Source organism: Pezoporus wallicus, unplaced genomic scaffold (assembly GCF_028554395.1).
Source record: "Pezoporus wallicus isolate ANWC-B61680 ecotype Strahan unplaced genomic scaffold, APGP_CSIRO_Pwel_v1 scaffold_7402, whole genome shotgun sequence".
NCBI classification, from domain to species: Eukaryota; Metazoa; Chordata; class Aves; order Psittaciformes; family Psittacidae; genus Pezoporus; species Pezoporus wallicus.
In genome coordinates this window covers 3112884-3137058 of record NW_026641037.1, presented here as the reverse complement: position 1 = coordinate 3137058, position 24175 = coordinate 3112884, and the positions used below count along the sequence as shown (strand labels likewise).

Sequence of the window (24175 nt, the reverse complement as noted above, 5' to 3'; positions counted from 1 at the left end):
CTGTTAGCAAGCCAAGATCTTGTGCTGGAAATTAGTCATGAAAAGCCACACTGCCTGGCTCGTAGTTGTTCCCTGAGGCAGTGTGTGTGCTGGGTCATTCTTGTTTCAATCATAGCATTATAGATTAGTATGGGTTGGAAGGGACCTTAAAAAATTTCTTCCTCACATCCAGCCAGAATCTCCTCTCTTTTAGTTTAAAACCATCACCCCTCATCCTATTGCAACAGGCCCTGCTAAGAAGTCTCTCCCCATATTTCTTATTTTTATGATTTTTCAATGCCTGTTGTCTCTCAGTTGCAGCAGCAGCCAGGGCAGCAGCAGGCACTTGGTCTCCAGCCCATGCAACCACAGCAGCCTTTGGTAAGCAGAGGCAACTGACAGATATTTTGGGGGGTGCAAGGGTAGTGGCAGGGTGGGGTTTGTCACTTACAGCAGCATGGCAGCCTGGGAGATGAGGTTTGTGCAAACTTCCCTGCACCGTTGCCTGCATGCCAGTGCTGCTGCCTGCAGTGCCATTCCTCCACCGCTCTGAAGGCAGGACGGGTGGGTGCCCAGTGCGGGTGGTGACAGGCCCGTTTTGCTGCGTCTTGAGCTGGCTGCAAGCTGCAGCTGTGATAACAGTGTATTAGTTGGGGCTCAATAGCCTCTAGTGTATCTGGGGAGCTCCTGGCTGGCTCTGACTATGGGCTGGAGCAGACTGCATCTGTCCACAGAAAACCATGGAAGTGCATCCATCTTGCCAAAACATGGCACGAAGTGGGTTGCACATGTGCTGAGGTGTCACACTGCTGAGCTCAGATGGGGAGGCAGGTGCTGCTTTGTATGCAGGCCTTGGCAAGGAGGGCATGTGCACTGCCCTGCTCACCCACAGTGGCTCTGCCACAGCATGGTTGAGTTTGCTGCCCAAAGACACTCCTTCTAGGACTGGAGCACATGCTGTCTCCTGCACTGCCATGCTTCATTCACCAGTTTGGTCAAAACTGATACCAAAGTTGGGCCAATGATGACGTGTTGTTTTGGTTGAAAAAAGATCTGCGTATGTGTAGGAAAAGTTCAAATGTTTCATTTCAACATATCTTTTTTGAAGTTGCACCTAGCAGTATTGACTTAAAACTAGTCAGTACTGGTGGCTAATATCCCAGATGATACAGATAACCATCCATTGCAGTTCTTCTGAGAGTTACCTGGGGATATAGTAAAAAAAAAAAAAAAAAAGGGTACTGATGTGTTTCTAATTCTGTGTGTCTCTTTCGTCACTAGTAAAATAAGACTGTCCAGACTAGCTACCTTAAATCTATTTGTGTGAACTCAGAGGGGAAAACAATGAGAGACCTTAAAGTCATCCTTGGTCTTAGTGCAGTATAAATAAAGGACTGTTTTGAAAATCTGATACAGAACCAAGTGCTGTTAAGCCCCCCTGGAAAGTCAGGAATCTCTTTTTCTGGGGGTCTAATGATACTTTTCAGTAGTCCCAAAGCAGCAGGCCGAGACTGCAGGAACGATTTCTTCCCTTTATGCTTGCTATGCTATGTGGTTTTATAAGTTTTCCTAATTAATATGTCATCATAATGATGAATAGCCCTTGCTAACTTAAAAACCTTAAACTTGGTAAGAAATACCTGTAGTTGCTTCTGATGCATATAAACTGATGGATTTTTCTGTAGTTGTGATATTTTGAAGTGAAAGCAGGGCAATTGTCTACAACTGAGGCTACATGTGGAAGTAGTTTCTGCTGTAACACTAGGAAAAGCATTCACTTGGAAATGCAGGGTGCTGGTGGTGGCGTTTCTCCACGTTGCTATGTCTGGAGGAGCATCCACGCTCCCTCTGGTGTCGAGTGTGGACACTGGCAGCTCCACCGCTGCCAGGCTCCAGTCTGGTCTTGGCTCATGTCACAGGAGACCATTAGTGACTTTGGACCTCTGATTTTTCGGTTGTACTGCTAACAGTCTGGGGAAAAATGGGGTTTGTTGTTTGAAGATCCTTTAAAATTTAATCATTAGGAATAAAACAGAGCTGCATGAAGACAGCTGCACAAACGAAATTACTTTTGAGACACTCCTTTATGCTGAACTGGAGCCTTTTATAGTTTAATGAGTGATATTACCAATTACTGTCGGTACCAAATGATTATTATGGACACGTCCACTGAATTTACAGTGTCATTATGCTTGTTTCCTCTATTTGGGCAGTTTTTCCAGACAAATCTAAGGTAGGTGAAGATAACTAGAGAAAGTTTGCTGTAGAAAAATGGAGAATACAGTTATGCTGAAAGTGCTAGTTTCTGAGTTTAAAAGCATTAATCAACAGGATGTGATAGAGAAATTTGGAGGCAGCTTGTAAGTGCAAGAAACCCTGAGGTGGTTAATGCTTTTGACTAACCTCAGCATTTACTAAAAGCTGTTAGCCAGAAGATTACACAATGTATTCTAAGTAAAGGATTTGGTTTTAGAAAGGGAAAAAATGCTGAAATCTCATAAAACACTGAAACTCCCTTCAGTAAGCAAAAGATTTCACTGAAACACAGCATGGGCGTTTTCTGTGGTGTGTATGATGTTATTAGAATATTGAATAACTCCAGTTTTATTCAATACATCAGGTTTTCACACTAGTCAGGTAATTGTGTATCCTTGTGCAGAAGCATAAAATGTTACTTCATTAGGAGCATTTTTACCAGATCTAATGAGAAGGAAAATTCTGGGATGTGGAAGACAGATCTAGAGAGCTGAGAGGCCCTGGGGATTGGCAAGACAGTATGTGGTGGTGTCGTGGTTTAAACCCAGTCAGGTAACTTGTTCACTCACTCCCAGTGAGTGGTGCCGAGCTGACAACAATCAAGGCCCGTGTCCGTCTCCCCCCCCCGCACCGGGGCTCTCCCCTTCCCCGCTCCCGGAGGAACGGGGAGGAGGATCGAGAGAGTGCAACTCCTACGGGTTGAGACAAGAACAGTCCAGCAACAAATCACCACCGCTACTATCAGCTAAAACAATGATAAGGGAAAATAACAAGGGAAGAGAATACGATACCACCGGCCAAGAAAGCGAGTTCCACCCGGAAGCCCCTGTCCTTCCGGGTAACTCCCAGTTACCCCCCACCCCGGGCATGACGTGCTGTGGTATGGAATACCTCCCCGGCTAGCCCGGGTCAGGCGCCCCGTCTCTGCTTCCTCACAGCTTCCCCTCCTCCCTGGCAGAGCATGAGCCTCACAGAGTCCTTGGTCAGGGTAAACATCACTTAGCAACAACCGAAAACATTGGCTTCACCAACACTGTTCTCAAACTAGAAGTCAAAACACAGCACTGCACCAGTTAACACAAAGGAAAAACATGACTGCTACTGCTGAACCCAGGACAGGTGGAGGCTTGGTCTGGTCTGTGCCTCCCAGTACAACAGTGCCTGTAGTGGTCACGATTTCCCTCCCAGGAGCAGATAACCACTGGGGAGCTGTGCCCTCAGTGCTCTGCCCTCTGGAGTCTGAGGTACCCAGTGCACAGACATTCTTCTTTCACATGGGTGACGTATTTTCCAAGGGAAGAAGTGCTGGTTCTATACACAGACCTCTGCCCCCAGAGGTGTCCATCCCTATGGCACAAACAGATGATCTGCGCCATGTCGATCTGTCATACCTCAGTAGTGTGGTGTGCAGTATATTCAGTGCTCTGACATACATGTTGATGACCAATAGAAGTTGTTAATGGAGAGTGAGTTTTTTCCTGAATGACAGCCAGAAGCATGGAAAGCTTACCCTTCCTCACATCTGAAGTGCCACTGCCCTGGGGAAAATGTTTCTCTAGAAGCCTCTTTTTGACTGTTTCAAGTACACGTAAGTGTTTAAAAATGCTAAAAAAGGCTGTTAATTTGATTTGACTTGCCTTTGCACAATGCAGACAGTAAAGCTGCCTAGAGTGACTGGCATCCTCAGAACTGGAAGAGACAGAGACTGACTTTGTCCGCTTTACCCAGCTGGACATGTGACACTTGTAATACAGCTGGAAATGTGCGAGATCTCACACATCTTGGTGTCTAAGGGAATAAACAGAACAAATGCTCTGGAAGCTCCAAGTGTGTTCCATGTGTCCTTGCTGTGCTGTTAGAAGCCAGGCAGGGCCCACTGTGGAGAAACATCTGCTGTCTGCTGCCCCATGTCCAGGGAGGGCTCTGTCAGCAGCCAATGGGTCGAACAAGCTGAACTCCTCTGCAGTTATCTGACACAGAACTTAACACCGCACCTATTTATTTCTTCTTTCATGTTTCTTTTGCAGTTTCCAAGGCAAGGCTTACAGCAGACACAGCAGCAACAACAGACAGCCGCGCTGGTCAGGCAGCTCCAGAAGCAGCTCTCCAGTACGTGAGATGCACGCTTATATGGATGTATGTAGATACATAGGTATATTTGAATGTGGAATTATCTTTCTGGAGGTGTTCTGCTTATTTAAATGCTGCCATATATATGTGTAAGAAATTTAGCTGCTGACAGCTGGTTACCCATCCCAGCAATGATGCAATACCAAAATTCTGGTGCTAGTGCATCCCACAGGCTGGTCTCCAGAGGAACTCAGGTCACCTGCAGGACAGGTGCTGGTGGCCTTGTCATGATTTACCACGTTTTCTCCTCCTACAATCCTAACACAGGCAAAGTCCCCAGGGAACTGAGCACCTCTGGTGTGTGTTAGGTGTGTAAGGGAGTGCCGTGACTGTTAAGTCAGCTACTGCTGCATGAAACACCCATGTTTTCTGTACTGCTGTGGAACGCAGCTGTGAGGCAATATCACTTCCCTTTGCTTTATCCACCAGGTAACCAGCCACAGCCAGGAGTGAACCAGTATGGGCACCCATCACACTTCTGAGCTGGAGATGGGAGGGAGGCGTAAGGCTATGTTTGCACTGAAGAACAGAACATTCAAAAGTCAATGCACTAGTTATTGCTAGAAAGCAGACTTTTGTTTTCTTCTCTTATTATTTCAATAATTATATTTTGTGCTGCAGTTGATGTGAATATGTAACAAGGTGGGTTTGGGGGTAGGGGATTTTTTTTTGCATTTAACTAGATTTAAATGTATGAATTTGTGGGCCTATTTGAAGAATGTTATTGCAGATTTTATGAATTTGGTGCTTTTTAGGTCCTATTACTTTTAAGGTGGACAAAGAATGCTGGACTTGTTTGTGGGAAACACTTCTTTTTATATATTCTTTGTTTTGGGGTTTTTGTTGCTTTTTTGGTTTTGTTCCTTTTTTTTTCCCTTTTTTTTAAAAAAAAAGAAAAGAACTGCACTGGACCAAACTACTGAACTGAAAGGCACTTCTGATTCTGGCATAGAAGTTAATTTGTTCATTAGAATGTTCACCTCTTTCTTTGTTGGTAGAACAAGCATCAATTTAAATTGTTTATTTGACTGCAGTTTTCATATGCACTTTATGAAGTTCTTTGTTTAAAGTACCAATTTTCTCTTGCTCTTATTGTGGTAAGAAGGTGCTGAAGTGGGTTTTATTGGTTGTATTAGAACTTCTTAAAGTTTATATTAAAAGACACAGTGTAATGTTAATAAACCTACTAGAAGTAGCAGTGTTTCCTATTTGGTCTTTTTAATACAAAGCGCACTGGTGATCAGTGCTAAAGGAGAGCATGGCACTGCATCGAGGACTTTGCTCAACTCCTGTAAGGAAACCTCCGAGTTCTGCTCAACTCCTGCAAGGAAATCTCCGAGTTCTGGCAAAGCCTCAGAAAACAAATCCCTGTGTCTCGCCCTATGCCTTCAGTACCAAACCTTGTACCAGCTTTCACAGAGGGAGGGTGGAAAAGACACCAGTCATATCTGCGGCCTCAGGAGTTCTGTAATACACAGTTCTTTCCACTGAAGTTGACCCAGATGAGTCATTACTGATACCCCTGTCCGCTGCCGTTGTTGCACAGGAAGTATTTCCAGGTATGGGCTGGAGTCTTGATTGCTGAGGGAGTTTCAGTGGTGTGAGGGTTAAGTGCTATCAGCTGAGTGCAAAACCACAAGTAAATTTGAAATCAAAATTACCACAAAGAAATCATTATTACTCTAAACCTGTCCAAATATAACTTTACTCATAGCTGAAAAAAACAGTATAAATATATTAGCAATTCAGGAGTTACGTCTGTATGTTTTTTTTAAAGGCATTCATTCTGAAAGTGGAACATGCAGAGTATTTAGCATATACAGGGGAATATTTTGTAACTTTGTATTAACTCAATTTGGTTCATTTACCATACAAAGAATTTATAGCTGGTACCATAGACTGATGTTCTGTGGGGAAGGGGAGACTGCCCTGCATAGCTTCCAGGGCCCTGGGAGGCAGCACAGCCAGGCACAGAAATCTGTAGAAAAGTAGGTTTTGGTTGGCTTTTACAGTAGTTGGGTAAGTCTTACTCATGTAAAAATTATTCACATTCAGGTTTTGTTAAGGAGATTTACTGTTCTTCATAGTAGCTAAAGCCATTGCAGATGTTAACCAGCGAGATTTGTGTAATCCAACTGTTTTGTGGCTACTACTACACTACTACTCAACAGTGGCGTGTGTGCTGCTGCCAAGACGTTGCTGTAGGCAGCTCAGGTGCTGCTAAGCACCAGAGGGGTTCATAATGGACCCTACTTGTAAGTGGTACCTTACTGTGTACTAGCTGGGGTTGTAGGGACAGTGGCAATGCTTCCATGGGATGCATGGGTTTTTGCAATTTTCAATTTGCAAATTTAAGGGGAAATGCTGAATTGCATGTATTTTGACCACGCTGCCCTGACAATAACCTATCTCTCAGGAAGAAGATAAGAAACTGAGATTTAGTTACTGGCTTAATTTTCCAAAGATTTATTTGACCAGTCAAATGATTCATTTCACCAGTCAGTGATTCATTAGTGTACAACATATAGGGAGCCATTGCCTATCACTGCAAAGGTGTTTTCCACTCACATACAGAAGGAAAATTATACCAACCAGGAGTGGAGTGTTTCTATATGTGGTCCATATACTTCTTCTAAACAGAGTGTACTCTTGTTTAAAAATAAGAATGAAGTTGTTCTGGATATATCATTCCAAAGTTCTGCAAAAAAAACCCAAATGTGAAACAGAGCTGTGTTATTAAAAATACTTTACTACTCTTTTCACCATTGATAGTTTATTAAAAAAATACTAAATATTTTTTAAACATGAAAACTTTCTTCAAACAAAATAAACTTTCTTCAAACACATGGAGAAAGTAACCTGCATCACAATAAAAAAATCAGCTTTTTAGTTCTCAGGTACCCTTGCTTTATGTGACCCATGCTCCTGATAGTCATATATGGTGGACAGTATGAAACTAATATGAAAAAGTCTGTCCTTTACTGAAGAACTCTAGGTACATTTCCAGAAAGTAACTGTTTGATATTCAATGTTTGGTGGCAGAGTAAAATGCCTTAAGTCTGTTTTAATTTAAAGAACCAATTCTCAGTAGTGCTGCTAGACCTTACTTTCCTCAAGTCCTTCCTCTCTTTTTTTGCACAGTCATTGCAGACTGAATCCTGTACATGTTTTTAGGCACTTGAATGCCTATGGCTGCCTTTGATTAAACTTATCCCAGGAATGAACTCAGTCCAGCTGTAGATTTTGTTAACACATCATTCACGCAGTATTTCTTACTTCAAAGGATGTGGACATATGTTACTGTGAAATCACTGCCAAGATGGTTCTTCGCTGTGCACTTGTATGTGCCAGAATCTGAGGGCTGGGGACTCTGGATGAGTAACGTCCCCGGAGGACGAAGCACTCTATTCTCTGATGCTTGGCCTTGGTGACCTGTAGTCACTACTGAGTGGTCAGGTAATTCCCAGGTAATTTCTGGTTTGGGTATTCCCAGTGCTGTGCAGTGGAGCTGCAGAGCTGCACCAGGCATTGTGTGTATGGTCTGTGGTGGCCTGTTCATAATCCTTGGGGGATATGCTACAATAATGACAGAAACGGTTACAGAGGAATCTCCAACATTATTGTAGGCCTTGCACACGTAATTTCCTCTGTCATGAATGGTGGCTTCTCGTATAACCAATGTGCCATTTTCCAGCAGTATGTACTTCCTGTTAATCTGTGGTCGATCCAGCACGTGCCCACCTGGCAGAGTCCATGCCGTAGCTGGTTTAGGATTCCCATCAGACAGGCAGTGAAGCGACAACGACTCCCCACTAATGCCTGTCACTGGCCTCGTGGGGTGAGTGAGAATACTGGGCTTCTGGCCAACCTCCAGGATGATCAGCTTTTCAATGTAGCCAACTTTATTCCTGGCAGCACAGCGGTACTTTCCTGCTTTGTCTCCATCAGGATTATAGATCGTAAGGGTACCATTGCTTCTTGTGAGAAACTGGGAAGTCTTGATGCCACTGGAAAACCATGTGCCATTAGGTAACATCCAGCTTATGTCAGGTGGAGGGTTTCCATCCACAGAACAATTCAATGTGGTAGCTTTCCCAGGTTTTGCTATTATTTTTTCATTGAATGGATTTTTAAACATTGGTCGCCTTAGCATTTCCAGTACCTCCAGCTGCACCACCAGCATACTCTCCCCACCATCATTACGTGCCACACAGATAAAATCTGCCGTGTCAGAAGGCCTTATGTTCCGAATTTCAAGTGTTCCATTTTTGTGTACTACAATCCTGCTCCCATAATATGGAGCTGTTAGGAAAATATTATCAGGCATGATCCACATAATCTGAGGGGGAGGTATCCCTTCTGCCCTACAATCAATTTGTTTCTTTGAATGCCTCACTGCTGTCACCTGCATGATTGTTTTGTTTGAATATAAACCATTTATGACAGGCGGTTTTGCAACAACATCCAGTTTATACAGTTTTGTGTCATCCCCTCCAGGGTTACGAGCCACACACATGTACTCCCCAGCATCTAACAGTTTGACTTGACTGACTGACAGAGACCCGTTGGCATGCAGGAAATGTCTGTCTGTTGATGAGGAGATCATGTCACTGGAAGGTAGCAACCAGAATATTTGGGGCTTGGGTTCCCCAGCAGCTTCGCAGTCCAGTAATGCCGTATCTCCAGCTTTCACTTTACAGTATGTCTTGTAACTGTGCTTTATCTGAGGGGCTGCCATGATGACAGCAATGTGTATCTTCATTTCGTCTCTCCCCAGGGTGTTTTGAGCATAGCAGGTATAGTCTCCTCCTTCTGTTACTCCAATTTTGTTGAGATACAGTGTTCCATTGTCAAAGAGGACATACCTGTGAGACCTGTGCCCACTGTCATCTGCCAGCATTGCATTATTGATCACTGTCCCATCTGGCAAACTCCAGGATATTTCTGGTGTGGGTGACCCAGAGGCCTTGCAATCCACTCTGAAATCTTTTCCATATGGCACCAGTTTCTTGAAATACTGTTTCTGGTCAATCTTGGCTGGTTTCATTGTGATGCTGACTTTCATCAATATCAGATCATCTCCAATTTTGTTTCTTGCAACACACAAATAGTCACCTGAATCCTTTTCAGTAACTGCCTCAATAACCAAGGACCCATTGGGGTGGACATGGATTCGACTTCCCATTCTGTTGGGGGGAGAGAAAGAGGAAAAGAATTATGGAGCAAAATGCTGGAAGTAAATACTGAGCACTGACAGTGACTGACAGTATTAATAGAACGACACGATACAGATGTTCTCTCCAAAGGCACTGTGTCCCAATCACCACCTACCCAGTGGGTTCTAACCTGAGGCAGTTGCTGCTGTTGTTGCTATGTTGATGCTTGTGTGCTTGCTGACCCTATGTAGGTGTGCAAAGCTGCACCATGCTACCTCTGCCTTGCTGAAAAGCTGTTCTGTGAACAAATGAGCCTGTTGAACCTCATGTCCCTGATTCCCCCAGCCTCTGCTCATCTCCCTTGTTCTTCCCCCTGCGGACAACCCACAACACTTGGCCCAGCCAGGGCAGCTGGCAGTGCTGCTGCATCTTGCCCAGAATGACAATCAGCACTGGGTGATGGCTTTCTGACTGCCTGTCAGCAGACAGCCAACCTGGACCTCATTTCTCAGCCCAGCTGCAAGTTCTTGTAAGCCTGCAAGGAGCATCCTAATCTGGGATTGTCGCTCCCAAAGCAAAGGTGCAGTGTTACTGTAGGAGGGGCCATGGGGAGAGCCGCTCAAAGGTTGACTTGGCAGAGTCAACTATAGAAGCCTTTTTCTCCTGAGTCCCACTTCACAAACCTCTTATAAATAACTGTTCCTCCTATAAAATAACACCATTCAGCCAATACATGATTAACATCAGTTTCCTTAATTCAAATATGACTTGTATCCATTTTGGTAAGACCTCACCAACTTATGACAACTGATGTGACCTGTTATGTGTAATATAATAATGTAATATATATTGTATAATATATAGTAATGTAATAGAATAATGCGTAATAACAAGCCATTGTCACAGATATTTCACCACTGTTAAACATTTAAAAGTGAATTTAGTTCCCAATATATTGTTTCAGTGATGTAACAATCTCTTAAATGAGCACCAGGGAAGACGGTGTTTGAAGTTTCCAAGAGGTGGGGGAACCAAAAGACTCCTACCTGTGCCACTGGTCAACAACTGCCTTGGAAGGTAACCTCCAGATGATCCTGGGCTTTGGCTCCCCAGTCGCTGTGCAGTTCAGAAGCAACTTATCCCCAAAATTCAAGAGAGTCATTTCTTCAGAGGCAGTAGCTATTTTTGGAAGTGTATCTCTGTGTTGCACCACAAGGCTCACCACTCTCCTTTCTGAGCCAGTTGAGCTTGTGGCTATGCACTCGTAATTCCCACTGTCAGAAGAGGTGATACTGCTGAGGTGGAGGGTCCCATTGGAGAACAGGAAGAGCTTTGCATTTACCAACTGCAGGGGTTTCACCATTGTGCCATCAGAGAGGACCCAATGGACAGTGGGCTGAGGATTCCCTTCGACAGTGCAAGGGAGTTTCAGATTTTCCCCCATCATTACTTCAACACGTTCTCTCTTCTCTTCCAGAATAGCAGGAGGTGCTGCAATGACCTGCAGTTTTACAATCAGCTTGTCAGTGCCTGCTGTGTTTTTAGCCATACATGTATAGAGGCCCCTGTCGTAAACAGTGACTTCCTTGATAATTAAAGTGCCATCTGTTTCCATGTGAACTTTGTTATTTCCTGCCGAGGAGTCAGAGATGTGTGTTTTATTTGCTAGAACCCACGAGATGGTGGGAGGAGGCCTGCCCTCAGCTTTGCACTTCACTGCCACGGGCTTTCCGGAGTGAGCGGTCAGGAGCTGCCACCTGCTGCCGGTGATGCGGGGTGGGTAGTCCACTACCGACAACGTGACCTGGAGCCGTGCCGCACCATGTGGGTTGGCTGCCGTGCACAGGTACTGCCCGCGGTCCTCCAGGCCTACCCGGGTGATGAAGAGCGTGCCATTGGCAAACACTATCCATCCTTTGTTGCCTCGGCTTTCTGGAGCATCGGTCCCTACAGAAGCAAGGGGACACCAGCACAGCATGTCAGAATCTCTCCTGATTCTTTTTACTCAGCCCCTGAAAACGCTTTCCCCACCCTCATCTACTTTGCCCAAATAACCAAGGCAATAGTGAGGAAGACAGAAATAATCATATTTTGCATATAGTGACAAAGCTTTAAAGTAAAACCCAAACTTAGCCCTCAGTAGAGACAAAGTTTGGATAAAGCAGATGAGACTTTGCATATCCAAACAATCAAGCATAGTCGTGACTAGGCTTTGCGTATTCAAAAATACTGGAGCACCTCCCGTATGAAGACAGGCTGAGGAAGTTGGGGCTGTTCAGCCTGGAGAAGAGAAGGCTGCGTGGAGACCTCATAGCAGCCTTCCAGTATCTGAAGGGGGCCTATAGGGATGCTGGGGAGGGACTTTTCATTAGGGACTGTAGTGATAGGACAAGGGGTAACGAGTTAAAACTTAAACAGGGGAAGTTTAGATTGGATATAAGAAGGAAATTCTTTCCTGTTAGGGTGGTGGGGCACTGGAATGGGTTGCCCAGGGAGGTTGTGAATGCTCCATCCCTGGCAGTGTTCAAGGCCAGGTTGGACAAGGCCTTGGGTGATATGATTTAGCGTAAGGTGTCCCTGCCCATGGCAGGGGGGTTGGAACTAGATGATCTTAAGGTCCTTTCCAACCCTAACGATTCTATGATTCTATGATTTTAACACAGCTTTAACTTGATTTGATGGTTTGTTACCACAGACAGATTTTACTTGTCTTACTGTTCTGAAATAGCCAGTAGCATACAATAAATACTGAAATCTTCTCACAGTAAGCACAGAATTATAGTTAAATGTATATTATAGATATATTTTTTTTTAATTTCCATAAATAACTACTTCATCAGTATTAGTAAGATACTCCAGAAGATGTCTGGGGATATCTGTCTTTTTTTACTGTCTCCAAGTTCATCTTTTCACCAATATTTCATGGTACTCTGAAATGATGCAATACTTGGGTTTGGCACATAAATCTGCCAAATTACATGACTGTAATGGAAGGTAAATTCTAGAGAGGTTTATCGAGCTTACCTGTTGATATCTTGGTCCACTGTATTGTTGGATGAGGGTTACCAGTAGCTTCACAAGGAATAAAAGCATCTGAATTAGCTAGTACAGTAAAAGCAGCTAATTTTCCTCCAATTATTCTGGGTTTTGCCAAATGTTTTCTGCTCAAAGAGTCCAAGGCTATAGGAATGGGGGTGGTAGTTTCTTGATCTTGCCTCTTTTCAGACCAACCTTTGACAGAACTGTCCTTATCACTTCCCCACAGAGGCACATGTGGAGTTGCGATCTGTGATGACTTCAGCATGGTCAGTGTGTTGATAGCCAGTGTGTTGGCCCTCTCTGTGACTTTAGCAGATGGCTTCTGCCAGAATTTGATTGCCCCCCACGGAGGTGAGTTGGTTCTCTCATTATGTGCAGGAGGCACAACTGCTGCGAGGGCTGGTGGTGGGGTGGGATGCTGGATGCTGGCAGGAGTGATGTCTGTGCTAGCAGCAGGAACACCTGACACACTTCTTGCTGGGAATGTGGGCTGTGCTACTTGGTTGCCTTGGGTAACACTCTTCTCTGGTTTTGGCCATGATTGTTCACCTGCTGTTGCGGTGGCTTCAATTTGCTGAGCAGGTTCTGACCCAGCTGCCACCCAGGCTGTGGCAGGCCATGTGCCTGGGGTGCTGAAAGGCTTTGAAAGCTGTGTTGTTGTCTGGATTGGTGTGGTGGGGCTCTGTGGTAGCACAGCTGACTGGCTGTTCCTCCACTTGACAGGGGTAGCCAGTGTCTCCATGGCTGCTGCAGGCGTGAGCTGACGAGCATCTGGTGTGTTAAGGATCCACAGTGCTGGCACTTCTGCCATTGAGACTGCACTCACACTCTCAGAGAGAGGTTTTGCAGGCATAAGACTTGTAGGCATAGTCAGTGATTTAACTGTTGTCATGACAGGCACGGCTGTATTCATAGGCAGAATCACTGCAGTGCTGTGGCCTGCAGTCATGCTTTGTGAAGTAGGTGTCGTAAGGAGCCTTTTCCTCTGACCTCTCTTTTTTCCCATTCTGTATGTTTTATTTTTGGTGATTTTGGTGTCAGTCTGAGGGGCAATAACAGGTCGAACTGTTGGCTTCAAATGAGTTACATACATTTCTTTGGTGGCACTAGTTGCAGGATTAGAGGAAGAATGCAGTTTTGCAGTGGGAAGATGTTCTGATTTAGCATTGCCATAATGAATGGGTTTGTTTAAAGACAAGAAACCATTGCTGTGATTCCCACCTGTTGAAGTAGGCATAAAGTGCAGAGGAGACGTTTTGAACACAGATAACAATGTTGTAGTTTTAGGATGCATGGTCGATACCTCTGTTGATGGAAACTTATCCGTCTGTTGTTTTGGTCGCTTCTTCAGAACCTCTTTTTGCGCACCATTTCCAATGAGAAGTTCCCAAGTAATTTTTCCTCTTTGGGAATTTTCTGGTGAGATTCTAGGCTTAATGCTGGGTGAGACTGATTCAAGGGTAGAAGATAACTTAGTGCTTACAGTATACGTAATATCTGTAGCAACATGAGCTGTGTGGGTTGCTGCTGTTGGTAGTCTGATGGTAAAAGGTTGGACTGTATTGGTCCCTGTCTGAAATGGAGCACTGCTCTGTAATTGCCATTCAGGAGTATATGGGGTGGCCTTCACAATGAAAGTCATGACTGTAGTATCTTTCTCCCTTTCACTAGCTTCATTTTCCTCTTTCCTGAGGAACACTGTATTTTGTGGAGTACCTGCTGGGTGCTCCAATGGCATGTTTGTGATCGAGGGGGAGGACAGAGGTGCTTCTGGGCTAAATGGGTTGATGGAGCTGCTTAAATTATTTAAAGTTGGTAAATTTGACATATATTTCATATTCAGTTGAACATCTGCAGCCACAGCTGTATTTCCTCTGACAGATCCTAGCCTCCCCAAATCGTATCTGTGCTCTTTCATACTTGGAATACGTCCTGGTCTAACAATTCGCCTCCTACCAGAAATTTTCCTTCGTCTTCCATATTGCTGCGGGGCCTGGGGTGTACGAGTTGTAATGTTCTGAATAATCTGAATTTGCTGATGAGTTGATTGTTTTACACCACTTGCTGATATTAGACTTAAATCAGATCTTTCCCATGAGTTTGTAATTGTAGGTTTTAGATATGTTTGTGGCCTTCTGCTGTCAGATGACAGAAACTGTGAAAATGGATAGGGGAGAGGAGTTACTGCCTCTGGAACAAGGAGAGAGGTTTTAATAGCAGGAGTGTTACTCATGATTCTCTCAGGCCCTGCAGTTACTATGTTTTCTGTTGCTCTCCCCAGAGTAGATACCGGGACTGTCTCTGTTACTGGAATCATGAATTCTTCTTCTAGAGATACAAGATCACCAGATGTTTCCTCCTCAATTCCAGGTAAATCTGAGAACGTGTGGACTTCAATAGGTGGATTTGTTGCAAGTTCTCTATTTTCCATCGATGTTGAGTTCCTCTTTGTTTTTTCCAAAAAGGCTGCCCAGCGCTGTGGGTCGACTCTCCTGGCTGAGGAAACAAACTGCCTTCTGTGTCCTCTGAGCCGCCTGCTTATTTTGTTCCTGTAGTGCCTGAAAGTCATGTTCCTGTAGCCATTCCTTTTATGTGCAGTCTGTGCAATCCGATTTCTGAATGCTGAGGCAGCAGATTCCTGATTAGCTGTCAAGGGAGCTAGAGTAGCTAGAGGATATTTCTGTGTTGTAGCAGAGGCCAGCATTGCATTGCCAGAGCCATCACCCTCTTCCCATTCTCCCACAACTATCTGCTTTTTCTTCAGAGCAGTTTCATCCTTTCTAACTAGCACTTGGAAAACCAAAAGATCAACACCATACTGGTTGGCTGCAACACATTGAAAGTACCCACTGTCTTGCTCTGTTACCCCTTGTATTTTTAAGGTACCGTTGTCAAAAATATGTTTGTTTCTTACAGAAAGATGAAGAATCTCATGCTCAGGCAATACCCAACTAATGGAAGCATCTGGAACAGCAGTGGATGTACAGGGAAGGTAGAGTGTGCTGCCAACAAATGCAGAAAGTTGGGCTCCATTTACATTGCTGTGTTCCACGTAAGGATTGACCACAGTAATTCTAAATGTGAGAGTATCTGCATCATTGTAATTTGTGCCTATGCAGTGATAAAGCCCAGTGTCAAAAGTATCAGCTGTCCGTAATGTGAATGTTCCAGTTTTAACTACTATGATTCTCCCATCCTCACTGATATAAGGAGCTCTAACTTTGCTCCCATCAGCCAGTATCCACTCTACTGCAGGAGCTGGTTCTCCAATTGCTTGGCATTCTAGTTCTACTGTCCCCCCCACTAAAACAGTGTGCTCTGTTCGTGTTTTGTTGTCCCTGGAGATGATGGCCCAGTTATTTCTTACTCCTCTTTTGTTAGCACTGGGCAAAATAATCTGAGCATCCGTAAAGTACTGGATGTACAAGGTGTTAAGTGTGGTTGCTGTCCTGTCTAGCTGTAATGCCACTTTGCTTTGCATTAACCAAGGTGGATCAGCTCTCAGTTCAGTCTCTATATTGGTAAAAAGTTCATCTTTTTCAGAGTAGATTTGTTTATATTTGTAGCTAATAAAAGGCACGTTAGTTGCTAGGGCACTCCTTTCCAGTTTTAAGGGAGAATTACTGTACAGTGCCAGTATGCTCCACAGCTGCTGAATATGCTCATAATCAATGCCACATACCAGAAATGCTGAGAACACTGTTTTGAGCACTGTACTGTTGCCATCTTTGTCAAATGAGATGGGAGACATTTCTTTAGGTTTTTGGATGTTGCAAACCAAGTTACCTCGGCTTCCTGCTTGGTCGGTCATGTTCAAAACCATGGATCCTATAGGAGCTATGAATTCTTTGGGAGATATGGAATTGAAATCCCCATCATCTGGTACTGTGAGGTTTTTAAATTTCAGGGAGTCATGTATGGCTGGCTTAGTGCAGGTTAAAGATGCAGAAGGAACATCCACTAAGCTTTTCCCTTCGTGATTTCTGGGATTAGCACAAACTGGGCATTGATGAGCACCAGAACTTCTGTCTTTTTTGCACTTTACAACATCTGAAGGAAAGAAAAATGCCGTAAGCTCTTGTAATATGAATTTTAGTATTAAAAAGACATTTAACTACCAGCAGGTTGTTCTCTTGAATTTTAACAAAGTTAGTCTTAAAGTAACCTAAGAAAACCTATGAATTTTCTCTGGTGAAACTGCCTAAGGACTGTTGCTACTGCAGCCCCATACAGAATCCTTCTGTCCCAGTTCTACATGGTGCAAGGCAGGCTCTGTTGGGGTACCCGGCTGTAGCTTGGTTCTGAGCGACACAGGTTCTGGCAAGGCGAGAGTGACACTATGCTATCATGTGCAACCTCTGCTCAGAGCAGCAAATGAAAAAGTTCTTGAGTCTTGTTCCTTACTTCTGTTTGGAAAAATCAAGTACAATGTAGCCTTCATTCTTACCAGTTACATAAAAATTAGCTTCCTTATTCCCTGTGGAGTCCCCTGGGCACAAAAGCTTTGGACTGTCCAAGGAAAGTGTTCCATTAAGCTGCACTTTGGAATAGGTTAAGACCACTAAATTCATTTAATCTGGAAAACTGACTGCTATTAATCTATTTATCTTGATTACATGCACCTGCAAAATTCCTGTCTTCCAGTCTTTTCTGGGAGAATAAACAAATGAATAAAGGACAGTTACAGAGAGAGCAAGATGCTATAACATGATTAGAAGCATAAACAAAGCCTTTAGCTCACCTGGTCTTGCTTTTGCCCATTCTGCAAACCACTGGAGGTTGCAATCACAGGACCATGGGTTTCCATGAAGGTAAACGCTCTCTAGCTCAGACATGTAGGAAAACATTTCTTGTGGCAGTGAAGTCAGCATGTTGTCTGACAAATATATGTGCTTCATGAAGGATATTTTAAATATTTGGCTATAGCACAAGGTGACAAAAGTATCTGGATGAAGCTGCTTAAGTAGATTTCCTTCCAAGTGGACCAGCCTCAGTGATGTGAGTCCATAGAAAACATAGGGATTTACAAACTCAATTTTATTGTGGTCCATATGCAGTCGTACCAAGCTCTTCAGACCATGAAAAACATCCTGCTGAAGAACTCTGACCTTGTTATAACTCATTTTTAGGACCTGTTGATGAAAAAGTAATAAGTGTATAATATTAAGCCATGTTATACTGTTAAGACTCCTAACACATTCTGATTGATGGTTACCCTGTCAAGGACTTCACCAGACCAGTAATGGCAGCGATTGATTGGAAAAACTTAGTAAGAGAAGTAAATGCAATGTTAGTTGCAGGACTAAAAGGATGCTTCTTGTTCCAACAGTCCATCAGGGTGACCTTTCTGCAGTCACATTTACAAAATGCAGTGATTAAAAAATAAAATAAAACCATGCTTATTTCTTGTTAAAAAAAAGAAATAAAAACCATCCCAATTAAGCTACGCTTACGAAAAGGGGAAGCAGAATTTGACCATAAGCTGTGGTAGTGATTTTTGTTCCAGCCAGTGTTATGACTATAAAAATGCATGCAAGAATCTATTTTGATTTCTGCTTAACCAACAGAATCTGCAAAGTGTGCCCCAAGTTTCAGGATTTGTGTCATCTGAGGTGTGTACTTTCCTAACCCTAGCTCTCAGGTGCCATGTTGCTGCTGACTGGATAAAAGTCAAATTCGTAACTCTGAGATGCACAAACCTGGCATATTGCTGAGGGATAAAATATGGTGCCCAAGACACCCTTTTCGTTGTTACTTTTCCTGTTAGAATTCTACCATTGCAGTCCGAATTCTGTATTTTGAAAACTATTGAGAAGTAGAAAAATCACAAAAATGTTCAAGTTTACTTGCCCAATATAATTCCATTAGAAATATCTATGATAAAATGATTCTATGAGTCTGTCTGTAATTGTGCTGCCATCTTCCTTGTTGATAGGGGAGGGAAAGCCTGTTGGACTCCATAAAGCTTATTTTATTAAGTCAGTTGTGAGGAGTTACCAAGCAAGCTTTCAGGCACAGAGCTACCCTTTGTATGCACTAATGCAACCTGGAGATCTGTACGCTCCACAGCTTCTCTGGTTTCTGCTTTTCCCTCCTAATCCTATAACCAGCAACTGAGCAAATCCCGAGTTTTCTGTTGGAACAGTTCAGGTCTCTTGTGTTCTTACTTCATCACAGCTAAAACATCGTTACTGCTCTGTAGCAGTTAACAACAGCTCTAGATGAAAGTTTAACTGGAGAATAAGTGTTATCTGTACATTGAATTAGTTGGGAATGGCTGTTCCTAAATAATCATCTAAGTAATTCTTTATATATGAGTATCTACATGGCACATACTGAGATGACAGCTTCAGAATCCCTGTATGACACCATACATTTACTAATTTTCAAAATACACGTAAATATAGTCAATATTTTATAAATAGGAAATATTTCAGTTAAAGAACAAAACAGGCATCAAACACTGCATTTTAGAAGTCCACAAATACATACTAAATTATAAACCCAAGGTTTTTTTAAAGGATTTAAATGTTTATATGTAATATGTTCAGTAGGAGCCAATTTTTAATGAAGGACAGAAAGGGACAGGGCTATAATGTCCTGAAGGGAAAGGGAAATGTGGATGGCAAAAAGTCCTCAAAAAAAGATAAAAAATCGACTAACAGATTAACTAAATACAAGTTTCCTACCACAATTGCAGTACTTGGAGTTCTGCAGTCTTTCTCCCTCATGTGAACAAGAGTTTAAACTGCAGTTGTCCTTTAAGATACAGGTACCTACCAATATGTCTGCCACGCTCTTTAAACTGTACTCGGATGCCCTCCTGGGAAGGAAAGGCATTTCCCTCATCTTTCACGTGGATACAATAAGAAATAGGAAACCAAAATGCTACATACTGCTGGTCTGCTTCCATTTATCAATATTACTGCAAACTGTTTAAGTCAGAACAAAAATTAAGATTAGGTCATCTCCTAATTAAGATTAGGTCATTTAGTTCTTACCTGTAATGAATATAAATCATTGAACACCTTATCAGGGACTGTATTTATTTCATTGCTGTGCAGCATCAGTAACTCCAGTTTCTCTAGGCCAGAAAAATCTGTTTCTGTCAGTCTGAGCAAGCTGTTGTATCTGTAACAAACATTTCATCCCAGACCTGGGTTTAGTCAGACATAAACTTCACAAGTTTCAAACAGACAAACAAAACCAAAACAAAAGAACAACTCTTTGGAAATGCATAAAGGTACACAGCACCTCTGACTGCCAAGATGAAATTATAAGCTATTCCTTCAGGAATAATTCATTGAAGCCAGGTCTGGGCTTCAATGCAGAAGAGCTGTGAGCTTCTGTAATGGTGAAGGTTGGTAATACATTGATGCCTCTTTCAATCGAGGGCTTTCCCAACACTACAGCATCACAGAGAGGTCCATGAACAAGAGCGAGCCTCCTCTGCTGTCCACTGAGGCTCAGGTAAAACCAGGGCTCCTGGGCGTGACCTGCCTCCTGGGACCTATGCGATGGTGGCTGGGCCTCAGCTACAGTGCACGTGGGTTCTGAAGAGTGCTTGGCAGTCCATCCCTGCACTGGCTACATCTTGAGTTTTCTTCCCATTCTGCAGGTATTCGGTGTTGCCCACAACTTGTTAATGCAGGTGTAGCCTCAGCCTCCCCTATTTTCCGTGAGTATACATACAGTATGGATAGACTAGGCTGGATTTAAACAGCAAGCTAAAAATGAAACAGAACACCCTTCACACTAGAGCTGCACTGCTATGGGAGGTTTGGCCATCGGTTGTATCTAAGTCTAGCCAGCCTGAGTATTGGCTGTGGTGATGCTATGCTGTCCCAGCATTAGTACAAGGTGTGTAAGCCTCGCAAATGCTGAGTACCTACTCTGTGATGCCTTTGAGTTCATGACTACTACCCCCTTGCATCAGCTGATTAGCTAACGCAGAGACTGTTCTCATGGTCCTTTTACGCTTCCTATGCCCTGTGGTGACAGTAAATTAGATTAAATCATCAGTCAGATAGATGGCCTTTCCATAATAGTAATTAATGTATTTCAGGCACATGTCCTCCTCCTAAGGTAACCCATAACCCTCTAAAAGTACTTGTACTTAATTGTCAGATTTTACATACAGCATTTCTGGACAACACTGACAAAATCAGTGGAAGGAAAGGGCAGAGAGGAGTCATGAGCTGGAAGCTGGATATGTTGCCTGGAAGCATAAGGCAGATAAAGGGAAAAACTTCAACAAAAACTTCCTTTTACATTTTCTGCATACACATATTGGATGATTCGGAGGTTATACGGATCAAAAGTGATGCAAGAATGAGTCAAATATTGCTGATTAATCTCATAATTTGATTGTACTTGTTGGAAACCCTGTTAACAGGTCAGTGAGCCCATATAGAATTTGTTCCCCATTCCTTTTAACCACCCACAGAACAGAACCACTTTGGAAGCTGAAACATTCAGGCAAGTGTTATTTCCCATGAAGTTGATAGATAAACACACAGATACCAGCATTGTGTGACATGCTAAAGTCATAGCAAAGTCTCTGAAGATTTTAACACATGTACTAGTTTTCCAGCCCACTGCCTGAGCTCTGAACTATCATTTCCCGGAAACAATTCTTTCTGTTTCAGACTCCTTCTGAGTTCCATGTTGCAGATGCAAAATGTTTGGGTAATATAAAAGAATTCATTTACGGTCGAGACTTTTTGAAGTCCTTACATGCCCGTGATACATCCCCAAATTTCCACTTAGTGTTGGTGGTTTTAGGCTTTCCTAGCTGTAACTACAACTACTTTTGAATACAGCAGAGCACTGACCTCTTAAGATTTACTTATTGCTTTGGTTCATTTTAGCCCTAAATCTGGAAACTATTAATTACTGCTTTGCAAAGTGTTGAATGGTAACTGGTCTGTGCATTTAGGATCTTGATGTTAAACATACCCCAGATTGATGCGCTCCACGTTTGGAGGGATGTGCGGTGGGACAGCAGTGAAGTACCGGAACGTGCAGTGCACCTCGGTGGGGACATAGCAGGCGCAGAGCCTGGGACAGGCGGTACTGCCGGGAAAGGCAGCCAGGCAGGCGGCGAGGAAGGTCCCCAGCCACCAGCACCTGCCTCCTCTTGGCGCCTTCATCCTGCAGAAAACACTATGCTACCATCCTGCGCGGCAAGAGCAGATGGGTTCCTGAAAAAAAAAAAACCAAAACACAGACGCGTTTAGTAACACCCACGTTGAGCTGCTCAGTTTTAAGCTAAAAAAACAAGACGACTTCGTATTTCCAGCTGTGTAATGTGCTAAAACGTTCGTCATTTAAAAGAAACAGCCTCACACTGTCTTCGCCTTGCTGCGATGTGCCGGTGCTTACAGGTGAAGTTTTCATTTTCGAAGGAAGCAGCCGTGAAAACCGAAGGATGTGGCTGTCGTTACCTCACGACTGTGCGGAGCGTTCATCGATCTGCGAGCAATTTATCCTCGGGAAGGAACACGTCGGCTCCTCGCTTGCCAATAATTATTCCAAGCAAAACTGACTCATTTCAAAGCCCGCGCGGCGGGAGCGGCCGCTGCGGCCACACAGCGATTCCCCAGGGCCCGGCGCCCGTCTCTACCTGCGCCAGGGCGCGGTGCCCGCCGCTGCTGGTGTACCTGGCCGCGGGGCGCCCGGGATCCGAGGCTTCGCCCCGCCGCCGCCTGCCCCTACCTGTATGACCTCTGCGGCGGCTGCAGTGCCCGGCGGGGCCGCTACCTCGGGGCAGAGCCGCGCCGGGCGGGGCGAGTCCCGCCGCCGCCGGCTCCTCCTCCCGGGAGGCGCTGCCGCGCTGCGGGGTACGCGGTGTTGGGGCCGGGGCTGCCGAAGGAGGCTCCTGCCCGGCTCTGTTCTCGGAGACGGCGCGGCTAAGGGGGGGTGTGGGGTGTGGACGACGGGGAGAGGCCCCCAGTGTGGCTCCTCGGGGGACATGGGGCCTGGGGGTGCTGGGGCCTGCAGACCCCCCCCCCGGTGACCCCGGCCCCACTGCCCCAGTGGGGACTCGTGTCGGGAAAGGGGCCGGCGGCCCGTTAGAACGGCTGCCGATTGCGCCGGGGCAAGGATCACCTTCTGCCAGTGCTGCAGCTCCCCGGGTTCTGCGGGGCCACAGGCGAGGTTGATGGCACTTTTCTAAAGAAAGAAAGTGTTAGAAAAGATTACCAGATAGTTAACAAGTGATTACCTGGCACTAATCGTTCTTGAACTGCTAAACTTCACAACTGTATTTTAATAGAAGCTTTAATTAATGTTAAATTACCGTGTCCTTATGCAGCCAGGGTCAGAAGTTAAACACCAGCCCTCTATGCGGCAGGGGATTTCCGGTATCTCCCTGACCGCACAAAGTTAACACTTGGGAACTTTGAGGAAAACCGTGGAAACAAGGCCAGATTGGATGGGGCTTTGAGCAATCTGGTCTAGTGGAAGCTGTCCCTGTTCATGGCAGGGGGTTGGAACTGCATGATCTTTGAGGTCCTTTCCAACCCAAACCGTTCCGTGATTCTATAATTTTCCAACTGAAGGCAGTTGGAGGGGTCCCGAGCAACTTGCTGCAGTGGAACGTGTCCCTGCCATGGAAGGGGTTGGCGTAGGGTGGCCTTCAGAAGTCCCTTCCAACCCAGATGATTCTGTGACTCTAAATGCGTTTTCTGAGCAGCACTGGAAGGAGCCTCGTAGCTTCTTCCTCCCCTCTCTGACTCTTACTCACTATTACTATCAATCGACACTGCCACGTGTGCTAGCATTGCCCGTTTTTGTCCAGCACCTGCATTTTTCCCACTGAAGCCCAAATGTGCTTGGCAGTCCTTGTCTCTGGCTTTTTTTCAGTTCTATATTCCTCAGAGTTCTGTTGGTGGAACATGCGGCACAGTAGTAATTGTGTTAATATGACTGTTTGTGGTTCAACCACAAAATTCCTTCTGTCTGTGTATGGCAAAGAGCGGCTGAGTTCAGATACTTTGGGTGAGATGCACAGCTTATTTGACCCTCATCCAGGTTTATGACAGTTTCAACTGTGTCACACGTTTATGACTCTGTATGTTCCAAATTAGCGACGAATCACTATTGGTTCAGGAAATAAGCTCCTTAACAATGTCACACAAACCTCACATTCTTCTGCAGAAATGCTGTTTGTCTGAGATAGGGTGACTTCAGCATCACTGTGATTATATTTGATGTAGTGTCAGTCATAAATCTGCCTAGGCAATTTCTAATACTTTCTTGCTATTAGTTTGCATATTGACTGCTCTGGATTTAAAAGATAAGAATACTGGCTTCAGGGTACAGGAAGAAATGAGAGGAAATTAGGGTAATGTACACAACATAAATGACCCTGGATTGTGCTTTTGGTGTGTAAGGAAGTACACAAGTCAGTGGCAACTGGCTTTATGTGAACCTTCATACAAGACACATTTGTGCTTTGAGCTGAGTAGAAATTTTCAGCCAAAGTGCTTTGGGGTTTTTTGTTTGGTTGGTTTTTTTTCTCTTTTTTTTTTTTTTCTTGGGGTGGGGGGTGTTGTTCCTGAGATCTTGCTTTTTCCATAGAATTGGTATTTTTCTTGGAGAAATGTTAATTT

At 44.2% G+C, this 24175-nt stretch overlaps 2 protein-coding genes and 1 long non-coding RNA gene across 14 annotated transcripts in view; 1 reads left to right on the top strand and 2 right to left on the bottom strand.

Moving 5' to 3' along the window:
* The window catches only part of MED12L (mediator complex subunit 12L), a 150801-nt gene extending 145241 nt beyond the window's left edge, over positions 1 to 5560 (top strand). For 6 of the 12 annotated variants that reach the window (XM_057421787.1, XM_057421779.1, XM_057421786.1 and 3 more), the window contains 3 exons: positions 295 to 360; positions 4263 to 4344; positions 4538 to 4613. In XM_057421787.1, coding sequence (XP_057277770.1) covers positions 295 to 360; positions 4263 to 4344; positions 4538 to 4596 — 207 coding nt within the window. In that variant the 3' untranslated portion in view covers positions 4597 to 4613. Of the gene's footprint in view, positions 1 to 294; positions 361 to 4262; positions 4372 to 4537; positions 4614 to 4794 lie in introns of those variants that run through there. The other 6 variants (XM_057421792.1, XM_057421789.1, XM_057421783.1 and 3 more) reach the window with 2 other exon arrangements.
* On the bottom strand, positions 1042 to 1758 carry LOC130605927 (uncharacterized). The gene is made up of 2 exons (XR_008973826.1): positions 1620 to 1758; positions 1042 to 1184 (listed from the first exon to the last, which is right to left on the bottom strand). It is a non-coding gene; the product is annotated as an uncharacterized LOC130605927 (long non-coding RNA).
* A 1704-nt stretch (positions 5561 to 7264) lies between the features above and the next one.
* Positions 7265 to 22320, bottom strand: IGSF10 (immunoglobulin superfamily member 10). Its single transcript, XM_057421799.1, has 7 exons — positions 22186 to 22320; positions 21519 to 21763; positions 19562 to 19691; positions 17302 to 17692; positions 12546 to 16610; positions 10568 to 11468; positions 7265 to 9551 (listed from the first exon to the last, which is right to left on the bottom strand). Exons 2-7 carry the CDS (start codon positions 21710 to 21712, stop codon positions 7643 to 7645), a joined length of 7590 nt encoding a protein of 2529 aa, XP_057277782.1. The 5' UTR covers positions 21713 to 21763; positions 22186 to 22320; the 3' UTR covers positions 7265 to 7642.
* Positions 22321 to 24175: the final 1855 nt, after the last annotated feature.